General features: G+C 43.3%; 1 protein-coding gene across 1 annotated transcript in view; it reads left to right on the top strand.

Moving 5' to 3' along the window:
* The window catches only part of snx29 (sorting nexin 29), a 396,887-nt gene that overhangs the window by 37,226 nt on the left and 341,218 nt on the right, over positions 1 to 18,443 (top strand). Inside the window, exons 12-13 of the mRNA XM_084322960.1 lie at positions 4,790 to 4,853; positions 7,800 to 7,928. Of these exons, the coding sequence (XP_084179086.1) occupies positions 4,790 to 4,853; positions 7,800 to 7,928 (193 nt within the window). The remainder of the gene's footprint in view (positions 1 to 4,789; positions 4,854 to 7,799; positions 7,929 to 18,443) is intronic.

Below are 18,443 nucleotides of genomic sequence, written 5' to 3'. Positions count from 1 at the left end.
TTGTTCCTCACATTTGACCCGTTCACTCACACATTCACACCCCAACAGCGGAGGCAACCATGCAAGGTGCTAACCTGCTCATCGGGAGCAGTTAGGGGTTTCAGTGTCTTGCTCAAGGACACCTGGACACGCTGCCCGGGAGGAGCGGGAATTGAACCAGGAACCTCCGGATTACCAGACGACTGCCTAGGGTACAGCTATGGACTTTGTGGTGGAACCGCACTCATCAATGATGTCGTAGACGGATCTTCGTGATCAATATAGGTTCAATAGTGAAAAACATAATATACAAAGTAGAAAGTACATATCGATGGCTGAAAAGATATTTTCCAAAAGCAGTGTATTGTATTGGGTATCCTTAACATAATCAGATAGGAGGTTTAGCATTTCAGCCATCGATATAGATTAAATGAGCTTGGGCTTCGAGGAGTTCATCTCATCGTGGCCTGCTGGGAGACACTGAGCGAGAGTAGGAGACACTGAGCTTAAGAGTAGAGCAGGGATGGGGGCTGTAGCCTCATGGTGGCTATTGTTTGGGGCAACCAAAAGGGATTCCTTAACACCATCCTTTAAAAATAAAACTTCCGATTGTTCATTTGTTATGAGAGTAGAGCGCCGCGCTCGGTGTGTGCGTTAGCGTGTGCATGCACGTCTGTGTGTGTGTGTGTGTGTGTGACTGGCTCTGCGCCTGTTTGTATGTGTGTTGACATGCCTCTACGACTCATGCCTCATTCGTATGTGTGCGTGTGTCTGTGCAGAGCAGCACGTGAGAGACGGGGCAGATTAGATTCATACGTGAGCAGAAGGCCACGGCATTGTTTTAGCTTTTTAATTATTGCGACGGCCCGCCGGGATCTCATCGGCTGTGGAACACCTCCACCTCCGCACTCAGTCACGGTGATGAACGACCGCGCATGTACTTATTATTACCACGCGGCGCTCCGGACCAACGTCTCTCCCGCTCACATCAAAGCGGGTGTTTCTCATTCCGATCAGCGAGTCCCCGCGGTCAGGATGCACCGCAGAGATTCTGATGATGAGGTGAGAACGAGAAACGACAGCAGGAGGCTGTGGATGAAAGAAGACCCGACGCCGGGGTTTTCTCGCACATTGATTAGCGTTGACCGCCACGTAATGAAAACTGTTTTTTACAGTTTAATACGGTAAAGTCTCATTTCATTGAACATTTATTTACAGCCCCTACTTTCTCCACTCTCAATCTCTCTCTCTCTCTCTCTCTCTCTCTCTCTCTCTCTCTCCCCCCACTCTCTTTCTCCCCCATACTTTCTCATCTCTCTCTCTCACTCTATCTCTCTTTCTCCCCCCTACTTTCTCAGATCTCTCTCTCTCTCTCTCTCTCTCTCTCTCTCTCTCTTGTTCTCGCTCTCTCTCTATCTCTCTCTCTCTCTCTCCCTCCCTCTCTCTCTCTCTCTCTCTCTCCCTCTCTCTTCCCTTGCACTGTCACTCTGTCAGACAGGCACTGAATCAGTTATGAGGGAAAGGGAGAAGCACAGAAATACAGTGAAATTTAAACTTGACGTATATATTGAACAGGTTGAGAATACTTTTATAGAAGAGGAAACTCTTATGAGGCAGTGCAGGTATATCTTATATCTTATGTTTCTGTGTTTGTTCCTTTAGTTTTCCCTGTAATGTTACAGGCAGAGTAGTAGGCCTGTCTTGGGTTTAGTCAGAGGAGTGATTATAGCATAGTAGTGTTGGTGACAGTTAGGGCTGGGTGATTAATCGATTGTATCGATTAATTCGAATTAATGATTTAAGACAATTTTGAAAAATTTTAATTGATTTTCTAAAAATATATATATACATATTTTTTTTCTTTTTCAAGAGTCACCTTTTATTTTACAAAAAGTGATGTTTGGTGAAAGTTAGATTTGCACTTTATTAATCCCAATAGGGAAATTCATTCTTGTTTGATGATCAAGAGGCACCTTTTATTTGTTTTAAGTGAAGTTTGGTGAAAAAGCAAGTTATTGCACTATTAATCCCAATAGGGACATTCATCTTTGTTTGATCAAGAGTAACCTTTTATATATATATTTTATTTAAAAAAAAATGTAAGTGAAGATTGGTGAAAGTTAGGTTTGCACTTCAATCCCAATAGGGAAATTCATCTTGGTTTGATAATTTCTTTGTGTCAAATTAAAACAAATGTTATTTGAATGATTTCCTTGGCGTTTCTAGTTTTCAAGAGAAAAAATAATCGATTAAAATCGGAAATCTGATTTTATTATTTTTTAATCAGAGATTTTTTTTTAGGCCATATCGCCCAGCCCTAGTGACAGTAGGGTTTAGTCAGAGGAGTGATTACAGTAGTGTTGGTGACAGTAGGGTTTAGTCAGAGTAGTGATTACAGTACAGTAGTATTGGTGACCATAGCAATTGTAACGTTACAGTAATGGTGGCTATAGCGATGGTACAGTAATGGTGGCCATAGTGATGGTACAGTAATGGTGGCTATAGTGATTGTACAGTAACATTGAGAGTATAAGTGCAACATTTATCAAGCCATGACTGTGCAGTAAAAAGGAGCCCCGCCTGGACTAATGCCCCAACTTCTCTTCAGTGGTAACCGCACAGAAATCAATGGAGACACAAACAAACAAAAAATAGTGCCCAGCTAGTTATTGAACGTGAAATTGTAATTTTCAGTTGTTGAGTTCTCCCCCCCCCCCCCCCCCCCCCCCAGTCTGGCAGCAACCGCCACGAGCAATGAGCAGCAGCTTCTACCGTGTTTCATGAAATAAAAAATCATTTCACATTGATTGCTGTGGTTCTTCTTTGTTTGCCGATGTGTGTTTTCTGCACAATTCCGTCTACAGTGTTGGTGCCCCTGGTTGTTTGTGTCCTCGTTATATACGTTGTAAATATTGCAAGTATATCCATTCTTCAGTGGGGTCCCCTGCATCTAAAGTCCTGCAGGATTCTCCTAATCATTACTTGTCAGGCAGCAAGTCTTTTATAAAGTAGGGCTTGTGCAATTGCTACCATTTCCATGTATAAACACACAAGGAACTGACTCCTCTCTTCTCTGGTCTCTCTCTTCTCTGGTCTCTCTTCTCTGGTCTCTCCTCTCTGGTCTTTTCTCTGGTCTCACTCTCTTCTCTGGTCTATCCTATCTTCTCTGGTCTCTCCTCTCCTCACTGGTCTCTCCTCTCTGGTCTCTTCTCTGGTCTCTTCTCCTATCTGGTCTATCTTCTCTGGTCTCCTCTCTTCTCTGGTCTCTCCTCTCTGGTCTTTTCTCTGGTCTCTTCTCTGGTCTATACTATCTTCTCTGGTCTCTCTTATCTGGTATCTCCTCTCCTCTGGTCTCTCCTCTCTGGTCTCTCCTCTGGTCTCTCTTCTCTGGTAGCTCTATTCACCTCTATGCTGATGACACAGTCCTGTACACCTCTGGTCCCTCCCCGGATGCTGTCCTGAAAACTCTCCAGGAGAGCTTTCTAAATATCCAAGCTGGTTTCTCCGCCTTTTGCCGGGTCCTAAACACCAGCAAGACCAAAGTTATGTGGTTCGGCCACAAGGGTGCCTCCCAGACTGGCACCATTGTAGCCGCCGATGGCAAAAAGCTTGAACTGGTCACCTCCTATAAATACCTGGGAGTGTGGATCGACACCAAACTCTCCTTCTCTGAACACCTAACTGCAGGCCAAAGTCAAAGCAAGGCGTAGCTTTCTGTATAGGAACCGTTCCTCCTTCACTAGATCTTCTAAACTCACCCTGGTCCAGATGACTGTCCTGCCGCTATTTGATTTTAGCGATGTAATCTACCGCTTGGCCCGTAAAGGTGATCTAGAGCGCTTAGATATCCTATATCACTCCGCCATTCGCTTTGCTACCAATGCCCCCTACAGGACCCACCACTGCGAGCTATACTCCCTAGTAAACTGGCCCTCCCTGGAGATTAGACGCAACATCCACTGGCTGGCCTTTGTATATAAAACACTTCTAGGCCGTACTCCCCCTTACCTTACTCGCCTAGTCCACCCTCGTCCACTCCCGAATTACCACACCCGGTCAGCCACACATATCCTGGTAAACGCCCCCCATGCCAACTCCTCACAAGGCCGTTCCTCCTTTCAGTACGCAGCAGCTGATAGCTGGAACACACTACAAAAAAACTTAAATATGGAAACGTTTATTTCAATTAGATTGTTTAAGTAAACTTTAACAAACTCCCTAGAGCACTCATGTAGATGTTTCTCCGTGTGCTAACACCATGCTGCCACTATTGTTCTGTTGTCAGTCAGTTGTTGTTGTTCAGTTCAGTTGTTGCTCTGTATGTATGTCCTGCCTTTTTAATAATGTTCCTTTGTGTTTTATTTGTATTTATTTTATTTTATCCCCCATCCCCTTTCCCCTAGGGGGCTTTTTACCCCCAAATAGGCCGTTATTGAAAATAAGAACTTGTTCTTAATTAACCTGCCTATTCAAATAAAGGTTTGATGATGATCTCCTCTCTTCTCTCCTCTCTGGTCTCTTCTCTCATCTCTTCTCTGGTCTCATCTCTTCTCTGGTCTCATCTCTCCTCTCTGGTCTCTCCTCTCTCGTCTCTCCTCTCCTCTCTGGTCTCTCCTCTCTGGTCTCTCCTCTCCTCTCTGGTCCCTCCTCTCCTCTCTGGTCTCTCCTCTCTGGTCTCTCTTCTCTGGTCACTCCTCTCCTCTCTGGTCACTCCTCTCTGGTCACTCCTCTCCTCTCTGGTCTCTCCTCTCTCTTCTCTCCTCTCTGGTCTCTCCTATCTTCTCTGGTCTCTCTTCTCTGGTCTCTCCAGTGGAGCTGCGCCAGGCCATCGTAGCCATGATGAACCGGAAGGACGAGCTGGATGAACAGAACACGTACGTCTTACTTTACTCTCCTTTATTTGGTTTGCTGCTCATAAGACAATTCACATGATCACCCAAACGCTTAGATATCAGATCTATTAGGATGAGGACATTGATTTGTCAGACCAGAAATTGTGTAATATTTGCACTTGTAAATGGTGCATTTATATAGTGCTTTTATCCAAACAAAAACTATTTGTTCCTCACATTCACCCATTCACTCACCGAAGGCAGAGGCAACCATGCAAGGTGTCAACCTGCTCCTCGGGAGCAGATAGGGGTTAAGTGTCTTGCTCAAGGACACTTCGACACACTGCCCGGGAGGAGCGGGAATCAAACTGGGAACCTCTGGATTACCAGACGACTGCTCTTACCTCCCGAGCCACTGTCTATACTCGATACTCAATTCTGATTGGCTGAAGGGGTGACAACTGCATGGCTTGTATCATCACAGTTCTAAATCGGTGCACAAAATATAAATATTTGTTCCCTACAATGACAAACTTACCGGTTATGACATGCAGTGTTGTAGTCGAGTCACTAAATCTCGAGTCTGAGTCGAGCCTCGAGTCCCCAGTGTTCGAGTCCGAGTCCAAGTCCGAGTCACCAACGAAGAGCCCGAGTCGAGTCCCCATTACCCTAGTCTGAGTCCAAGTCATCACGCTTGAGTCCACTCCACTCTGGCAGGCAAAGAGCTGACATACAACTAACAAATGCACTAGCCATCGATATCTTATGCCAAATGATTAGGGCCTATTACAAAAAGAATAAAAAAACAATTAACAAGTCTGAGTCCTCGTCTGCACCTTCCGAGTCCGAATGCAGTCAACGCTCGAGTCCCAAGTCTGAGTCATCAGTGCTCAAGTCCAAGTCGAGTCACGAGTCCTGAAAATCAGTCCAGGACTTGGACTTGAGTACTACAACACTGACAGCCGGTGTAGAGGAGACCTGCTACGAGTAAGTAAGCAGAGCAACAGCACATTGCGTTCAAAACACAAATGTACCAAAAGCTTCCTGAGATCACTTGTCCTCAAAAGTAATATCGCTGTCACGTCACAATGTATCCATCGAACTATAGATGTAAACGAACGTCTAAACCGCAAACACAACGCTCTCCCATAACCTGGTGCACATGGTCTCATATGCTGTGAGCTTGCACCCCTGTAGCTAAGATTAATGAATGAAAAGGATTATTATATTATAAAGGATTCGTTTTCCAAGGAGATTGAGCCGGCAAAGTGGTTTGGTGTTTATTCTGTTTGACATACTCACCAACGTCGGCCTCAGCGGGCACAGCGACAGGACTGGCACAGGGACGGGACTTGCACAGGGACAGGACTGGCACAGGGACATGACTTGTACAGGGACAGGACTGGCACAGGGACAGGACTTGGACAGGACTTGGACAGGGACTATATTTACTAAACGTCAGCCTTGTGAGAAGCACAAATAACATTTTACTCATAAAATTATGAATAAACAGCACAGACTTTTATTGATTTCTTTAATTGGCAAGTGGTCACAGTATAAGCGGAGTAATAATAATAAACTGTATTTGTATAGCACCTTTCATATTAAAGAATTGCAGCCCAAAGTGCTTCACAGCAGTCAAATAAACAACATTTGCATATAATAGAATAAAAGCAATGCAGAGAATAAGAAAAAGGGTAAAAGCAATGCAGTTAACAACAAGACAAATATCGTCTCACACAGTTTAAAACCTGACAGTCTTTCTTCCCTGTTTTATACAACAATAAAGTAGCTCTCATTTACAATGCAATAATCACAGTGTGGATGTAATGAGTGTAAAGTTGCAGCCTTTTATACGTGAGAGATGTATTAAAAGTCTAAGGAGAAGAGACATGTCTTTAGTTTACTTTTGAAGATCATTTGTGAGCTACGATCCCTAATGTCCGTAGGTAAAGTGTCCCATAAAGTCGGTGCATAATTGGCAACGGCTGCCAGCATCCCCGATTTTCTTTTGGCTGTTGCCTTCAATAAACCAGTAGTAGATAATCATAATGTTCTTGGCGGCACATAGTTGACAAGAGAGTTGGCAATGTAGCTCGGTCCTGTTCCATTTAGGGCTTTGTATATAAGGAGGAGGACCTTCAAATACATTTTAGTGCAGAATGGCTACCACTAATGCACTCCGACGTGCGGCTATTGAAAAGCGATGCCTTCCGTGGATGTAAACCCCAGCTCCCGTGTCACACTTTCTTTTTCGACAACCACACATCTTGACGTGGATTATATGTATATGTATATATATATATATGTGGGTATATGTATTTTTTTTTTTATATATACATGAACAGGTAATCTACAACATGTAAAGTACACAACACTGAGTGTGTATGGGGGGTGGGGGGTGTGGGGGGGGGGGGGGTGACACAGGAACCAGTCTGTACTGAGGAACACTCTGACCATTAGGGGACTAATGGTCCTCTTCAAAAACGCCATAAAAAATATGTTGAAATAATTTTCTAGTTTTTTCCCCCATAAATCTTTTACTCAACTTCAGCCCTGATCATAACTACCAAATATTAAATTCATTTTAGAATGTTAACCCTTTAAATGCCAGTGTTTGTGATGGCATCACAAATTATTGTTAAAAAAAACACAAAATATTTTGAATATTTTCAACAATATCAAATGCAAAGTGGATTTTTCGGGGAAGGGGGGGGGATTATTACAGGCTAGCATATGTACATTTTTAGTTTTTTTTGTAATGTCAGATTTAACAACAACTCTTTTCAGAAAATTGGTTGAGTATTTCATTTTTCACATTACAAAAAAAAATCCATCAAAATCTGTGTTGTTGCTAATCATTATATTGGCTACAAACATAACCACTGCAAAGTTATCAAAAAAATAAGAATCTCAAAGGACCATTTTGTCCTTATCAGACACAAGGGTTAAAGAAATACAACATATATGTCTCCTGCGACCTCCCAGGTCTCTCCGTAGCCTGTTGGACGGGGAGATGGAGCACTCGGCGGGGCTGAGGCAGGAGACGGACTCCCTGCGGAGGAAGCTGGCAGAGCTGGAGGAGAGACACACCGCCAAGGTCCAGGCCCTGGGCAGGTAAGGGTTAAGATGAGATATTCCTTTATTGATCCCCTTGGGGGAAATTTGGGCATCATAATAGCATGGCGGAGGGGGGGGGGGGGGGGGGGGTACAGGTATGGGCACTGGGCAGGGTAATAGAAGAAAAATATAAATATAGGCACTCAAATGTAATCTCAATATAAAAATATGAGAAAAAGAAACGGTGTAAACAATACAATTACCTGAGCGAGAAAGTGTCAGTCAGGAGAAGAGAATGAGGCTGGCAGGTTACTGCCAGAGACACCAAGAGCTGCCAGCCAGCAAACTTGTGCGGTGGGAGCCAACACACGGGGCATCGATCACGAGGACGTCCCACACTAACATACGTGGACGTACTCAAGAAAGATGCTGGAGCAGGAAGTACCGGCGAGCTAGCCGGATGCATGGAGGATCGGGATGACTGGAAGTCATAAAGACATGCATATAGACATGCATGTTAGGCAGGGACTACAGATGAAAACTAGCTCATTACTGGCACATTTACATTGATGTGGAAACTGAAGATGTTGATTAATGTGCACTGTCCCTGGGTAAAAAATAAATAAATAAATGTAAACTTAAGTGCCGATGGAGGTCGTCCGAGGATTGGGAGAAAATGTTACTTATTGCTAATGTTGAAGGTGCATGGAAGTTATTTTATGAAGGTTTTATTGAAATAACTGACAAGCATGCTCCCCTCAGAAGGTATACAGTGAGTGGCCGAAACAATGCATTGTTCAACTGCAACAGATGCACATTTGCAATAAAGAAAAAAAGACCCAAAGACGATCATTATATTTCTGGATGGATGGCCTGGTCTGTTAATCACTGGTATATTTCTATTTATGAGGCAGTTTTGTTTGGTTCCATCCTACCCATGCAACTATATTATTGACCCCTTGCACTGAAGAACCATATTAGTAATTATTTTTTATTATTTAGACAGCCCATGTATTTGCAGTTGTGAAGTTAATCTAAATCACTATGGAGTGTGAATGTGATCTATCACAAGAGACTACTCAACCTCAACTGTCTTTAACTATGAGTGAACACAACACTAACTTACCATCTTTTGATAATAAAGTTTGAACTTTAAAGAGGCTTATATGGTTCTTCATCTTGGAATCTATTGCAGAATGAATCAGAATAAAATCGTGTCGAGCTGGTCTCATTGGGTGTATTTCGATTCCAGTACATCTGACTTCCGTTGTTTTGACTGAACTGGTTACCTTTGTATAACTTCGAACTAGATGCTGTTTTGTGACTGATTTTTACATTTCAACCTTGTGATCTGTACATTTATTGCCTGTAATTGTTCTATGTTGTCTGTCTGCAAACCTGTTAAATGTGCTGCTGTCTGTCTGGGCCAGCTTAGACTTGCCAACTAACACTAACGTAACACCTTAGCAGCCCAACAAGCAAAAGTGTAAACAAACACGACAGTTAATACAGTTAGTAGCTGCTACTCATAGTCCCTACATCACATCTCTTATTCCAATCTTAAATCCCCTGGTATTTTGTATTCTGTTCCAGACGATCCCTCTTGCAAGCATTTAGCTAACGTTACAAGAAAATCTGTTTCACTGTTGTGTAGCAGCTAATGCTAGCTAGCTAGTAGTGACATGCATTTTCGTTCACGAGAGTGAACGAGCACGTTCATGTCACTAAGAGAGCTGTTCACATGCGCCGTTCACCGTTCATTGACTCTGCGCATGCACAAATGTAGAATTTAGAACATGTTCCGGTAAACGTCAGTGTTTCAGGAAATGAACAGCGTTTGTTCATGTTCACCAAACTGAGCCGTTCATTTCGAGCGGATTTTTCGTGACCGACGCATCACTACTAGCTAGCAGCTCGCTTGTCGGAATAGCTCCATGACCAGAAAAGCGCGCTCTTGAGTGAGCAACAGAGACAAAGCCACTGCATGTTATGTCTCTTGCTCTGCCGTGATAATGTTCTACATTTAGTATATGCCATGGCAAAGCTACGTCACATTGCAGCAGCAGATATCACAACTTGTTTAGGCTAGCGAGGCCTTTTGTATAGGTTTAGCGGGTGATTACATTTCCGGAGATATGCTCATGTGCTCGATCCACTCCTCCACAGTTGGGCCACTTCACCAAAAAACAATGCTGAATTATTTTGCACATAATCTCACACATCCAAAAGCTCTACACAGTTTTGCACACATTATTTTACAGTTTGACAGTTATTGAGAGTAAATCAGTTTGAATGTGGCCACTAGTGATGTCATTGGGGACATATATGGGATAACACAGAATATATAATGTGTATATATAAGGGATAACATATCACTTCTGTTAGTAATACGAAGATGTATGCATCTAGAATATCAACTACATAATTAGCGTTCAAAAGCAGACGGACATCTTTGAAGATTTTGGAGCAGGCAGATTGGGAGCAGACATTAATACAGGCGGAATTTAAAGCGTTTAATTCTACAATTTCAATCATCTTTTTTATTTTACTATAATTATTTTATGCCTGTACTGCCAGAAGCCTCTTTGAGTGTGTAGAATGTGACACCGCCTGCTTTCAAAACATAAAAGTATAGCCGAAGGCAGCGCTGAAAACGCTGCTCACTGATCGTTATCTCAGCCGGCTTCACCCGCGGTGCCTTTATTGTGCGACAAAATTACTTGCAGTTTTGTCATAATAGTCAGAAAACTCCTCAGTCTTGGCTCGGTTTTTAAATATATTATTTTATAACTTAATATGTGTGTCTGTCTGTAATACCTTGAAGAGTAATGGACACTGGTGCTGTTCATGATTCCTTTTAAAATATTGATAGATAATAGGGATGTAACGTTTTCCCAGATCAAGCACTCATGAATTGCGGTAATTGTTTAGGGAAATCTATTTTTAGAGTGCATCTTAAAGCGCATGGCAGCAGCAATAACCAGATATTGCGCTGGGTCACACGGTGATAACGGGAGTGATATCGGGCCAGGGAAGAGGGAAAGAGAGGGCAGTTGCTCTTCAGCAAGGTCAGCTCACAAAGAAAGGAGGCTTATTATCCTGAAGGAAGACAGGATAAGTAACATTAATTCAAAGTCAATGAAATCTAACACTACGCAAAGTGGGCGACCGGATGACATGGAAATGCACAAACACGAACCGCTGTTTTTATCTTTTAGATAACGTTAATTCAGACTCAGATTTATTTGCCATATGTAACGAGTACAATGGGATTCCAATTTGCTCCACAGCATAAAGGAATAAAAAGCAAACATTTGAACAGAATAGAAAAGCAGGTATTTATATACAATAAACTGTCTGCAGTATGTGCAATAACACAAGTACAAATACCGTAATTCCTCTAATAGTAACCCCGGCTTGTATTTGTTTCAACTGTAGCGGATACCAGGCTTGTATTAGGAGGAGGCATGTATAAGAGAGAGGCCTATATTTCTAATTTTCAAACAGATCATAATGAATAAATCAACATTTTGTGTCAGTTTGAACCCAGTAAAATGGACTGGGTTCATTTATTGAAACCAAGCAAGTACTGTATGAAATACGGTAGTAAACAGTGCAATTACAGGTGGTCAAAAAAGTAAAATAAAGTAAAATAGTGCAATCACAATACTGGTATAAAACTTCGTTTTATACAATTCTGAGGTAGGCTTACTCTCTTGGTAAACATTAACACCATACCATTATATGGTATTTACTGCACAGCCAGGCCAGCATATAACAACAATAACTCTAATATACATGAAACCCGGCTTGTATTAGGAGGCCGGCTTATAATTGCTTAGCTCAACAGCGCACCCGGTCATTAATAGAGACCCGGTTTTTAATTGAATACCGGTTACTATTAGAGGAATTACGGTAAGTATAAGTAAATAAAATAAAAAATATTATTATTATTATTTTGATGCACAAGGGTGCAGTAAAGTGGCTGAGCATTGTAGCAGCATTTAAGTCCAGTAATGAGTGGATTAACTGTTCATCAGGCGTACTGCCTGTGGGTAGAAACTGTTCTTGTACCGGTTTGTGTTTGTTCGTACGCTGCGGTTCCGGCGGCGTCTAGTTTTTTACCAACCGGTTTCCAGTTCTGCGATCTGATTGGCCACTGACATTTCTGGTCATGTGACATCTGCGCCAATCGTGTGACGCCTCTTTCTTTCACCGGTTAAGCTTAGCCACTCTTTCGAAGTTGGTTAAGGTTAGAGTTTGTCTTAGAGCATGGCGATAGAACACCAGCCCTGATTCCAAACTCTAACCTTAACCAACTTCGAAAGAGTCGCCTAAGCTTAACCAGTGATAAACTAGGTGTTAGGTAGTTTGCGGAAATAGGTGCAGAAACAGGCGTCACGCGATTGGCACACATGTCACATGACCAGAAACGTCAGTGGCCAATCAGATCGCAGAACGCAAACGCGGAACTGGAAACCGGTTGGTAAAAAACTAGACTCGTACCGGCGATCGGATTGCAGGGGGGAGAACAGCTGGTGGTTCTGGTCCTGGATGATTGAGATGGCTTTGTTCCGACACCTGGACTCATGCTATCTGCTATCCTCACGACCCTCTGGATGGATTTCTTATCCTGAGTGGGGCTGTTGCCATACCACAAGTTGGAAGTTCACAAGCCATGAAGCTTGTTAAGCTAGCTGTATTACAACAAACAAACGTTTACAATCCATAAGCCACAGCTTCCAGTGTTCGTCTTCCCGCAAAAACTCACGTGTCGCAGGATTTCAGAGCAAGATTTGTTTCAGTGGCACAAACAAGCACTTTTCGTGGCTGTATTTGGTGGTAACCACATAATTTGTTAATAATTTTAAGTTGAGCACTCAAAACACACTTGAGTTCAGTTGAAACAGTGAGTACTCCAGTAATCCATTACCCACGCCCATCCCTAGATAACATGGCCTGTCTATGCTGCCCATCTTGTGACAACGTTTCAGAGTTCAATCTTTTCTCTGTTTTAGAGAAAAAGTTTATAAAGAATTGCAGTAACTACAAAATCACTGGATAGTCAAAGAACTTTAAAGCCATTTTTCTCCGTTTCAATGTTTGCGTAGTTACTGCGGTTAGCTTCTGCAGGGCAGTATGGTTATTACTAGCTCTATATGAGAAGAGTGGATATATATAAGAGATAAGACAGAAGATTTACTGTACATGCAGCATATGGCCACATTTTGTCAGCGGTGGACGCAAATGCGTCCGGGGCCACATTGAAGGACATCCTAAATCAAATGTATTTGTAAAGTGTGTAATTGTCCCCATGATGGGCCAGACAAGTCTTCTTGAAACAAGTCAAGAAGAAACATCACAATAAATCGAGAACAAAAAAAACCACCATGAAATCCAAAATAAATGTAAAATAAATAAATGCAACACTCCCAGACATACCCCAGTGAAGGTAAGGAAAAACTCACTAGAAACCTAGCAATAGGAAAAAAGCACCACAGGCAATGTGGAGGAGAGAAACCATAGAACTGTTCAACTGTCTAGTCAGCTGTCATGCCTTCTGATCAACCTGTATAATTCTATGAACACGGAGATGGTGCTCCTCCCTTTCTTCCTCTTTCTCATCTCCAGTTGCTTCTCAAATAGCGTAAGCTGGCTTTATCTACGACGTCTGGATTTCTACAGTAGGCTGTATTAGGGCTGACACTTCATGTCGAAAGTTGCTCCTGTTATCATCATAATGTGGGCTCGCCCTGTGCCTTCGGCAGCCCCGCGCCCTTTCATAATCACAAGCATCAACAAAACAATTGTTAGCCTAATTAAAGCCCTTTCCCATCCAGATTGTTGCTCCGCAAACAGTTGTTTTAATTACGGTAGAGCCGATATGTTGAAAAGTCTTCCTGACTTGGAGTAATATTCCAGTGTCCTGTCTATCCTTTCCCCCAAAGAAAATCCACCCCTTATGGATTGGTTTTATGCCTCGTCATATATGGGAGGAAATGTCACTGATATCAATTGCAGCTACAACCTGCTACAAAGATAGAGAGCATGAGAGGAAGACAGTGATAGAGAGAGAGGTATAGGTTTAGAGGAAGGCAGCGAGAGAGAAAGAGAGAGATATGTATAGGATGAGAGGAAGAGAGAGAGAGGTATAGGATGAGAGGAAGATGGAGAGAGAGAGAAAGAGAGATAGGTATAGGATGAGAGGAAGATGACAAGAGAGATGTATAGGATGAGAGGAAGACAGAAAGAGAGATGTATAGGATGAGAGGAAGACAGAAAGAGAGAAAGAAAGAGATTCAAGAGATTTATTTGTCGCATACATACACAAGACATGTAGTGAAATGAAGGTCGCCATGCCCGCCTTGATTGTGCAAAAATAGAATAATATAATAGATAATAAAATACACATGATAAAAAGTAGCTGGGAGACCGCGTCGTCGGTGGACCCATTTGTCCTGTATGCAAACTGCAAAGGGTCCAGCCTCTCAAAGCATTTCATGACCACAGAGGTGAGTGTAGTCATTTACGCCTGCTGGGGAGGTGTTTTTTGGTACAGGGATTATAGAGGACACCTTGAAGCTAGCAGCAACCACGGACTCGGCCAGGGATAGGTTAAATATAGTGGTGAACACTGGGGCTAGCTGGTTAGCACAGGACTTAACCCTTTCTGCGCCAACAACAAGTTAACTTGTGTTAGCCCGTCAATCGTTGAGCGCCAGACAACGAGTATACTCGTTGTTTGATCCGTTTTTCTTTTATTCGCTATTGCCATTCATAATCCATCGAGGCAGCCTGTGCAGGCTGTTCTGAATGTGTCTGAGCTCGCAGACGGTCAATACCGCCGCCTAACGCCTTGCGGCCGCTATTACACTCCATTTGAAACAATGTAGTTTGTTTTCTGGGCTGAGCCGTGCGGGTGGGGTTTAAATACTCCGGCAAGACAAGTGCTTACAACGATGCATCAACTAGGCTGCCCCCCCCCCCCCCCCCCCCCCCTCGTTCATATGCAATGCCGGAAAAACGTGGGACGGACTACCGCAACCAGTACTTGGAATGGCGATCAGATAATTGGATTATTTTTTTTGCATTACATCAGAGACGAGGTAAGGACAGTATATATCCAATCTTGCGTTGATCTGATATTTCTTTCTCCCGCAATCGAAGCTGTCTGTGTGGAATGTGTGTGTGCTGTTTCCCGTTGGTCACATCACAGCACGGAGGGGCGCCACGCTCGCAAACACGGCATTCTCTCCATTGAACAAAGCGCTGGCACAAACGGCCATACGCCCACAGCGACCTCCGGTGGTCAATGTGTTAAGTATTCGCCCTGTTATGCCATCTGGGCCTGCACCTTATAGTGTTCACTAGGGCTGTCCCCGACTAAGGATTTGGATAGTCGACTTTGATTGGCCGAAATTTGGTAGTCGACTACCCCCCTGGAAAAAAAATAATATATATATTATAATATATTCTTTGAATTTAATTTTTTTTTTATCATTCCATTAAGCTGTGGGGGGTGCTTAATGTCTGAAGTAGTCGACTGAATGCTCCTTGTCCTCTGCGAAAGCATGCCATTGGTCCACTGATGGATACATCTTGATATTTGTCTAGTCTAGTGTGTTCATTATATTAGATGGGTGAAATCCTCTTTCAGTGCCTTCAGTGGTTTATTAGGCAGTTATCCTCGCTGGTATGCGCGCCATTAGCGTTAGCCACGCTTCTAGGCCTCTTTGCTTTTGGAAAGACTAATGTACAAATATGTAAAACATTTTATATATATTTTTTTGCATTCGACTAAGAGGTTGGCAGTCGACTACGGTCCTATCGATCGATTAGTCGACTAATCGGGGTCACCCCTAGTGTTCACCCCTATAAATGCTCTCTCGGTGGAACTCACCCCCGTCGATTGTGGAGGGGGCTGCCCTTGTAGTCAGAGAGTTGAGAGGTATAGGATTAGAGGAAGGCAGCGAGAGAGAGAGTGACAGGTATAGGATAAAAGGAAGACGGCAAGAGAGAGAGCGAGGTATAGGATTAGAGGAAGGCGGCGATAGATAGAGAGAGAAGAGTGACAGGTATAGGATGAGAGGAAGAGCGATAGAGTGAGAGAGGGGTATAGGATGAGAGAGAGAGAGGGGTATAGGATGAGAGAGAGAGGTATAGCATGAGAGGAAGACGGCGTGAGAGAAGGAACACGTCAAGTCAAGTACCAGGGTGATGTCAATATCGACGGTCATATTATGTGATTGTGTGTGTAACTCACTCTATGGAGCTTCTCTGATATGTGAAGTGCACTTCAACACACACACACGCACACACACACACGCACACACACACACAGTGTAGCCTGCCATGGGTTTCTTTTCCTCTGACGGCCCAATCGATAGTGTCTATAAATACCAGTGAAGGAGCTGCTCCACGAGGCCTGCTAGCTGTCAGAGACACATGTCCTCCGTGTCTCACTGTGTGAAGGCATCCTGTCGGAGACACATGTCCTCCGTGTCTCACTGTGTGAAGGCATCCTGTCAGAGACACATGTCCTCCGTGTCTCACTGTGTGAAGGCATCCTGTCAGAGACACATGTCCCCCGTGTCTCACTGTGTGAAGGCATCCTGTCAGAGACACATGTCCCCCGGTCCTCCGTGTCTCACTGTGAAGGCATCCTGTCAGAGACACATGTCCCCCGGTCCTCCGTGTCTCACTGTGTGAAGGCATCCTGTCAGAGACACATGTCCCCCGTGTCTCACTGTGTGAAGGCATCCTGTAATTTATTTGTCCATGTTATTCAGCAGTAGGCTATTATGAGCAAACGAAATTCGTTAGATTGGACATTTTGATTAATTATTTCAAGCGGAGAATTGAGAAAATAAATAAAGAAACCCATTATTATTTATTTATCCCAAATTAACATTCCGACGGCCTGTCTGCAGCCAGTCGGCCCCCGTGCACGTCGCTATACATTAACAGTCGTCTATTATAATCACATTTAACATTTTAAGCATTTTATGAGCAAACTAAATTCGTTAGATTGGACATTTGAAAACGGTCTTGAAAGGCCAAAACATGTCTGGAGATTATAGCTTGCTAACATTACCACTTAAACTTTTTTTTTCACCACTTAACCTGAAAGGTTAATAATCAGCAGTAATGCAACGTCATGATTGTCGATTGATGGGAGTATCAATAAATAGACAGATTTGTTTATGTAGCCTATATTAACACATTGTCCGCCATGCATTGTACCCATCCTTGGGCTCAGTCTGCCAGTGCTGTAACCCTATGGAGATGTTTACCTTCTTTGCAGGGCTATAACTTTTTTAATATTATAGCTATATCTGCATTACTATGGCCCATTCAACATCGGGTATCTATCATTCCGGATGTGGGAACGTTATATGTTTTCATTCATACATTGTTGTGTTAATACCGTCAAGAATATAAGTATGTTTTTAAGCTTTTCTGATGTAATTCCAAAAACGCTAGTTATAGGCCCTGAAGCATATGATAGATTATCGATTGGCATTTCTTTCCTATACACGCTATATTTAAAAATTCAAATGTATATGATCGGTATACATTATGCTTCATCATGCGTGAAGGAAAGGGGGGGGGGGGGGTCGTTTATAATTCCTTGATCGTCAGTAATGGCTTTATTTAGTATGGGTTGATATATTGATCAGACTGATTGCAAACAAAGATATGTGGACAATCAAGCTGAAAGTAACGTTAGTTTCCTCTTACCGTTCGCCGATGAGACTGGAGGAAAAATATCCCAATTATTTGTATTTTATTTTTTTATTATTTTTTAAACAAACATATAAACAAACATGACAACACACGATAAGATATACAGGCATTAATTAACCGTGCACATCCAATGAAATCACCAATTAGTTAAATGTCTTATACAGGATATACCCCTAATACCTGCTATCTAATACCCTACACACGTATGCTCTAGCTCGTACCCCCCCCTCCCGGACCCCCCATTGGATAATCCATCCATTATCCCTCGCTCCTAACCAGACACTACCATTATATGCTAGCTTTTATTCTCTCCACCACTTTTTATTTTATTTTTTTTTGATCTTTTTCCCCCTCCATTTTCCTCCGATTTTCTCCCATCCCAATGTTAGTCGTTATGCCAATTCCCAATCCCCTTCCTGGTCGCTGCGCACTTACCCCCCACAGTCGGTCTGGGAGAGTGGAGGCTATCACGTGCTTCCTCCGACACACGTCCAGCCAATCAACCGCTTCTTTTCACCTGGCAGCGCGGATTCTCATTGAGAGGGCGTAGCGTGTGGAAGGATCACACTATCCCACTCAAGTCCTATCCACGCTTAGCAGGCGCCCCGACCGAACTGTAGGAGTCGCTGTTTACAACGACCCGGGCCCACCCCGCCAGCTTCTCCCACCCTCTAATACTGCCAATTGTATTAGTGTGAACGGCCAGCCAAGCTGGTGACAACCCCGGAGCTGTGAGCTGGATTCGAACAGGCGAATCCAGCGTCTCCGGGGTTGGTGACGAACGCAATCTCCGTTACGCCACCTGACCGCCCTGGGAAGCAACCT

Source organism: Notolepis coatsorum (assembly GCF_963971535.1).
Source record: "Notolepis coatsorum genome assembly, chromosome: 10".
NCBI classification, from domain to species: Eukaryota; Metazoa; Chordata; class Actinopteri; order Aulopiformes; family Paralepididae; genus Notolepis; species Notolepis coatsorum.
The sequence above is the reverse complement of the archived record's forward strand: the minus strand, read 5'-3'. Positions and strand labels throughout refer to the sequence as shown.